Source organism: Borostomias antarcticus (assembly GCF_949987555.1).
Source record: "Borostomias antarcticus genome assembly, contig: scaffold_368, whole genome shotgun sequence".
Lineage (NCBI taxonomy): Eukaryota > Metazoa > Chordata > Actinopteri > Stomiiformes > Stomiidae > Borostomias > Borostomias antarcticus.
In genome coordinates, this window is record NW_028176101.1 from 5001 (window position 1) to 12209 (window position 7209).

The window sequence follows — 7209 nt, forward strand, 5'->3', positions numbered from 1 at the left end:
TGCATGAGAGCCCCTCTGGGCGTCCAGTAGCAGCTGTGGCCTCGGTGCCGGGCTGCAGGACCACACTGCCCCCTGCTGGTCAGACAGGGCACAGCAGGTCTGAGGCGGGGATCTCATCCTAGCCTGAGCCTCTGGTGGGGACGATGTCAGACTGGATCCATCCCTCATCCCTCCCTCATCCCTCCCTCCCTCCCTCCACCCATCCCTCCATCCCTCCACCCCTCCATCCATCCATCCATCCATCCATCCATCCATCCATCCATCCATCCATCCATCCATCCATCCATCCATCCATCCATCCATCCCTCCCTCCCTCCCTCCCTCCCTCCCTCCCTCCCTGTGTTGTTAACTCCTCCCTCCCTGCGTGTCATTTCCTGCAGGGTAAGGAGGAGTTTGAGAAGAACCAGAAACAGCTTCTGGAGAAAGGCAACATCATCAGACACAACAAGACGCACCTGGAGCAGCAGCAGGTGTGTGTGTGTGTGGACGTGTGTGTGTGTGCTGGCGTGCACACGTGTGTGTGTGTGCTCAGATGAAGGTGATATTCACGTTCTCTCTCCTCCCCCTCCTGCTGCAGCTGAAACAGTTCGAACGCCTGGAACAGGAAGTCAGCCGTCCAATCAACAACGACATCTCGGGCTGGACCCCGCCCCCTCAGTACCCGCCGTCCAGTCAGAGGTCGAGGCTGAACGCCGGCGACCGGCAGCTGCTGCTGTTCTACTCGGAGCAGTGCGAGGCCAACGTAACGGCGCTCACCAACGCCATCGACGCCTTCTTCACCTCCGTGTCGTCCAACCAGCCGCCCAAGATCTTCGTGGCGCACAGCAAGTTCGTGATCCTCAGCGCCCACAAGCTGGTGTTCATCGGCGACACGCTGTCGCGCCAGGCCAAGTCCCCGGAGGTGCGCTCGCGCGTGGCGCAGCACAGCAACGCGCTGTGTGACAAACTCAAGGACATCGTGGTCAACACCAAGACGGCGGCGCTGCAGTACCCGGCGCCCGGCGCCGCCCGCGACATGACGGAGCGTGTGCGCGAGCTGGCGGGCACCACGCAGCAGTTCAGGATGGCGCTCGGACAGCTGCTCGGCATGTGAGCCACGCCCCCTGGAGGGCGGGGCCGGGGCGAGGGCGGAGGAGGTCGGGGGGGGGGAGAGGGGGTGGCGGGGGCAGACAGCAACACTCCCTCCAGACTGGAGGTCCTTACAGACTAAGAGCCACACCCCCCCATCCTCTCCCTACTCTCTCTGGAACTGGACCCTGTCACCCCCCCTTCTAGACTGTTCCGACCCCCCCACCCCCCCCCCCCCCACACCCTCCTGGGCCTTTTACTGTAGAGACGGACACCTACCTGAATGGGCTGGGCCATCGGTTGTAAAATATTCACTGTAAATATGGAAGCTACTCTCTAGACAGGGGCAGAAGAAGAATCACTTTCTCTATATATATGTTTTTGAGATCTGACGGAAAAATTTAAACCTAATGTAGTTTTAGACAGTTCCATCACTATTATTATTATTGTTATTGTTATTATTATTATTGCTATACTGTAATTATTGCTCTGATTATGATAATTGGTATCATTATTGTTATAATGCGTTGATTAAGGATGTGTATGTCCAGTACCAATATACCCACGTGCTACATGCGTGTTACATGTATGTAGTGACTCTGCTGTCCTGGGGGAGATGAGAGTGGCGGGGGGGGGGGGGGGGGGGGGGGGAGGGGGGGGAGACCTGGAATGAACTGCTCTTCTCCTGGGGGGGGGGCTGGAGGGAGAGAGGGGGGTTGACAGAGATCGTAATCCACACAGATTAACATCTGTCTGTGGATTAGCATAATCTGAAACGGGCTGTCTGGTGATGAAATCAGCCTCGTTATCAGAGTCTCTCCTCTCCTCCGCCGGGGCCAGGATGGACAGACCGTTCTCCTCTCCTCTCCTCCGCCGGGGCCAGGATGGACAGACCGTTCTCCTCTCCTCCGCCGGGGCCAGGATGGACAGATTTAATCAGATGATGTGGAAATAATAAGCGGTTAAAAAAAAAAGGTTAAAAAAAAGTGATGAATCGGCCGTTTGATTAAAGAGCCTGTCTGCGTTTATTTGTCGACCTGTTCTTGAAAAGCACAAAGATTTATTATACGTCTGTGTCCCGCACACACACACCATAGCACTTCTCTCTGTTCCTCTCCATCCCTCCATCCCTCCTCATCCCTCCATCCCTCCTCATCCCTCCTCATCCTTCCATCCCTCCTCATCCCTCCATCCCTCATCCTTCCATTCCTCCTCATCCTTCCATCCCTCCATTCCTCCTCATCCCTCCATCCCTCCTCATCCTTCCATCCCTCCTCATCCCTCCATCCCATTCCTCTCTTTCTCCATCCAGACATCGAGCTCGTGGTGCATGTTTCCTCACTTATTGAGAGGGTCTATACTATAGACTAGGATGTGTTCTGTGCCCTGTGCTAGACTTTGGAGCTCTGTACTAGAAGTTAGGGCTCTGCACCCGGAACAAGAAGTTAGGACTCAGTGGTCTGTGCTAGCCCAGGACCAGGGTCCTTGGTTCTAGACGTTAGGGCTCAGTGGTCTGTGCTAGCCCACGACCAGGGTCCTTGGTTCTAGACGTTAGGGCTCTAGGCAAGGCATTGTGCAAAACTGTAATCTGACCCAAAAAATTAAGGAGTGGTTAGCTATTTGCTATTTTTAAAAACAAAAATATGTACACGCTGAGGCACACACACACACACACACACACACACACACACAAACAGATGTAAGGTATTGGTATGTCTGCTAAGTAACATAATTATTTAATTGATTCTACAGATTCTCGTTGCCATTGTACTGTAGCCAGCAGCTGCATCCTCTCCCTAATGCTGTTAGCATGTCTGCTAGCTCTACCAGAGAGATGAGCAGCCTGTCTCTACCAGCATCTCCTCAGTCATGTAACCTCCCATCCAATCACCTCGCAGAAAGACCCTGAGGAGGCGGAGCCTGAGCTCAATTTGTAAAATCTGTGGATTTTAGGAGTTAATAAGGACATACTGCATAACTAGAACACTTTTTTTTTAATACATTTTCATTAAAAAATAAACATTGAACTTTCTCCCTCTCAGAATATATGTGTGTGTGTGTCCTGTATAGAATCACATAGGAGTCTGGATTGGGAGGTAGGGATTATAATCTGATAGATGTTTTATAATGGGATTAGAGATCTTGGACAGGAAGACAGGACACTCTGACACAGGTCCGGGTGTGAGGAGGTATGTTTTCCTGGATGGGCGGTCAAACCTTCGAAGGCGTCATTTACACAGGCATGACCGATTGGCTGGGTCATTTACACAGGCATGACCGATTGGCTGGGTCATTTACACAGGCATGACCGATTGGGTGGGCGGCATGACCGTCTGGAGTCGGCCCCGCCTCTTCACCACGGCTGTCCTCTCACACCAGTGAGCATGCAGTTCACTTCAGTCACCACTAGGAGGCAGCCTGCGTCAATGTCTAAACTCATTACACATCTCTTGCTTAAAGGTGCAGTACGCGGTTTGGCCTATTATATATTTTTTTACAATTCTCATTACATCCCGATAGCAATCAATAAATAAAGTGCTCTGATACTAAAATGAAATAAATCCGTAATCTGTGGAAGTCACAGGACTGTAATAAGTGCGTCCAATCATTTTGAATTGCCAACTTGAAATGATTGGGTGGCTCACCTGCCTGTCAACCTTCCTACCTGCCTAGCGAGGGTCATTTGTTTCCTCTCCAGTTTGGAGGGAGGTCTGAAGGGAGGGGCGGGGATTTTGTCGGTTGCATTTTTCAAAATGCATTTTTCAAAAATCTAACAGGAAATCACAAAACGCGTACTGTTCCTTTAAATGTTTTATTCAGACTGTTGAGGGAGACGCAGGAGGGGAGAGACGTGGAGAGAGAGACGTGGAGAGAGAGGCTGAGGTGGGTTTGGAACCCAGGCCTTCCAGGGGGATTGTATGTTTGTTTGTTTGTTTGAGTCTTGCAGCAAGCAGGCGACCAACCTTTGCACACAGTCGAGTCCATTAGTCCAAACGGCACCATTTACAGGCTCTTTATGGAGACGAGCTCTATTTAGAACACAAAAGGTTTCTATCTGACCTGAAAAGGGCTCAACCTGGAACCTATTTTTCAGAAGAAATGAGAAATGAGAGTGTAATTCAAAACAGGTCAGATTTCAGAGAGACGAGGTATTAGACGACTGCCATTTCCGTGGATCTGTTGGAGTCCTCCTGCTCCCTGCGTTGGCGCTGTCTGGAGTATGCGTACAGGAAGGGGTTGAGGCAGCTGTTGATGAAGCTGAACGTCTTCACGGCGTCGCCCGCCGGTCGGCGGAAGCTCTTCAGGGCGGCATAGACGCGCGGCTGAGGGCCCGCCAGCAGGGTGGAGCACACGTCCAGTACGTTGATGAGGTGGTACGGCAGCCAGAGCAGGACGAAGCAAAGCAGGATCCTGGCCACCAGCCAGTTCAGATGGTTCTGCTGGGCCTGGTTCGGGTTCTGGGTCCGGATGGCCCTCCTGCGGATGCTGAGGTAGCAGCCAATCAGGATACAGCCTGGGACAATGAAGCCGGCGAGCGTATCAAATAGGAGTGAAGCCACCTTATGCCAGTCCTCCCTAGATAAATCAATCATCAATCATCAATCATCAAACATCAACCAATCAATCAATTAATCAATCAATTAATCAATCAATATTATATCGATCCCCAAGGGAAAATGTACAGTATCACATCATCTGATAAGTTCATATTACTGTAAAAATAAGACACAAAGGACAGCGTTCTGTTGTAGGAGGGGTGGGCGGGGCTGAGGAGGGGTGGGCGGGGCTGAGCAGAGACCTGGTGCTGCGCTGGCATCTCAGCAGACCTCTCTTCTCCACCACCTGACGGGTGAAAGGCGTGGGCGTGGCCAGCAGGCCGGCCAGGAGCCAGACTCCTCCCAGCAGCGCCACGCGGCGCCCCCTGCTGCCCTGGAGCCGCTCCTGCAGCTGAGGGTTGGGGATCATGCTCTTGATGGCCTGGTACTGGGTGATGCTCATCAGAGTGACGGTCAGCACACTGGGGCACAACAACAACAACAACAACAAGGACTATAACAACACATCACAACAACATTCATCAGTAGGACATAAGGCCTCTGTATTGGCTGACAGTAGTCTCACATAGATCTTAAATTAAGATTTTAGTATTATTAGTATTATTATTTTAGTATTAACTTAGTATTGATTCTAGTATTAAACCTTTCATGTGATGTTCTTCTAATATGGTCCCATGAGTCGGTCTGGATATTGTAGGATATTTTACAGTATTTGTCTTATTTATAAGCTACATCCTATTTTAATATAGAGGCACCTCTAATGAAATGTGGCCGTATGTAGGGTCTGACCGGCCATTGGCTTGATGGAATTATCTTATGTGCTTTGAGGACTCTTGCTATATTCTACTATATTGTGTATATATTTGGATTTGTACTTATTTACTAGAATGTATTTTGTATTTTTCTATCACAGTAAGAGTGGGCTAAAATGTGTTTTTTGTTTTGTTTTGTGGATGTGTTTCTCACCAGGGTCATGCTGGTCATGTGACCTGGTTGACCTGGTTGACCTGGTATTTAAGATGGCGGTTAAACGTATGTATATGCCTCACGTCTGAGGAAGAGTGTTGGCTGGAAATGTCACAGAATCAATCCACCATCTGGAAGCTACAGTGTGTACATTCTTTTCTTGGCAGGATGAGATCGACATAAAATAATTAATGATGACCATATCTCTTCTGATTAATATAATTGTTTTATTTGTATCAGAACTCCTTACTGCTAATAAAATAACCAGTATATGATATTCTGTCCACTCATGGGCTACGGTGCCCGAAGCGTCTGAAAAGAGCTGAACAGGCCAAGTCTTCTCTTTTTAAGTCTGCTACTCTTGCACTTTGGCTTCAGCACTAGATGATGCTCTTATTCACTTGTTTAGAAAGGAGATGCACTTGTGAGTATTAGTACACTGACTACTAGGGGTGTAACGATACACTAATCTCACAATACGATACGATTGATGATAACAATACGATACGCTACACTAAGGGCAGGTGTGAAGCGTTGCAGTAGCGCTGCTGTTCACACCAATAGTGCATTTCTCCACATTTCTACTCCAATACACTTAGTGAATTTAGATCTTAACTGTTGTAATATCATGGAGGCCTAGAGACAAAAGACGTGTTTGTTACCAGCGTTGAGTAGCCAGCGTTCACTGATATACAATAAACATCAGAATATTGTTTTCACCTTGACGATACGTATTGTGACATTTCTGTATTGTGATATATTGTGGCACGATATATTGTTACACCCCTACTGACTACCTACGTTAAATGCAATTAAATGCACTTTGGATAATAATGTCTGGAATGACTGTAATGTACTGTACACGTGAATCCCCCCAAAAAAATAATATTGTGAAAAAGTCAATTTTCCGTAGTTTAATTCAAAAAGTTAAACTTTCATGTATTCTAGATCCATTACACAAAGTGAAATATTTCAAGCCTTTTTTGTTGTAATCATTATGATTGCACAGTATGTTCATTTATACACTCAATACTTGGTCGGGGCTACTTTTGCACAAATTACTGCATCAACATGGAGCAACATGGAGGCAATCAGCCTTGAAATATTTCACTACATGTGTAATGAATCTATAATATATGAAAGTTTCACTTTTTGAATTAAATTATGGAATATAATGAACTTTCCACAATATTGTAATTTCTGAGATGCAGATGTGTCTGAGCTGAGGCGAGGTGGAGGCGGAGCTTGTGAAGGGGTTGTACCTGGCGTAGAGGCAGCAGGCGAGCAGGTAGCTGAGCAGAGAGCAGGTCAGGGCCCCCAGGGTCCAGCCCCTCACCAGGAGGCCCAGCAGCGGGGGCACGGCGCTGAGGGACAGGGCGTCGGACACGGCCAGGTTCAGCACCATCAGCAGGGTCAGCCTGGAGCCGCAGGACCGCGCGGAGCACACGGAGAAGATGACGTAGAGGTTGGAGGGGAGCCCCAGCAGGAAGCAGAGCCCGAGGGCCAGACAGGCCGCGATCAGCCCCCCCGGACTAGCGGCACCCCCGGGGGGGGCGGGGGAGGTCAGGTTCCAGCACGACGAGGGGGAGCTACCGTCACAGACGGACACGTTGAGCAT

The 7209-nt window shown here is 49.4% G+C and overlaps 2 protein-coding genes across 2 annotated transcripts in view; one reads left to right on the top strand and one right to left on the bottom strand.

Moving 5' to 3' along the window:
- Nucleotides 1–1667, top strand: part of LOC311328839 (breast cancer anti-estrogen resistance protein 1-like) — a gene marked incomplete at its 5' end in the record, with an annotated part of 6663 nt that extends 4996 nt beyond the window's left edge. Inside the window, 2 exons of the mRNA XM_084462745.1 lie at nucleotides 381–470; nucleotides 578–1667. Of these exons, the coding sequence (XP_084318871.1) occupies nucleotides 381–470; nucleotides 578–1093 (606 nt within the window). The remainder of the gene's footprint in view (nucleotides 1–380; nucleotides 471–577) is intronic.
- A 2553-nt stretch (nucleotides 1668–4220) lies between these two features.
- On the bottom strand, nucleotides 4221–7209 carry LOC311328842 (leukotriene B4 receptor 2-like; the record flags this gene model as incomplete). The annotated part of the gene is made up of 3 exons (XM_084462747.1): nucleotides 4221–4582; nucleotides 4896–5086; nucleotides 6854–7209. 3 exons carry the CDS (start codon nucleotides 7207–7209, stop codon nucleotides 4221–4223), a joined length of 909 nt encoding a protein of 302 aa, XP_084318873.1.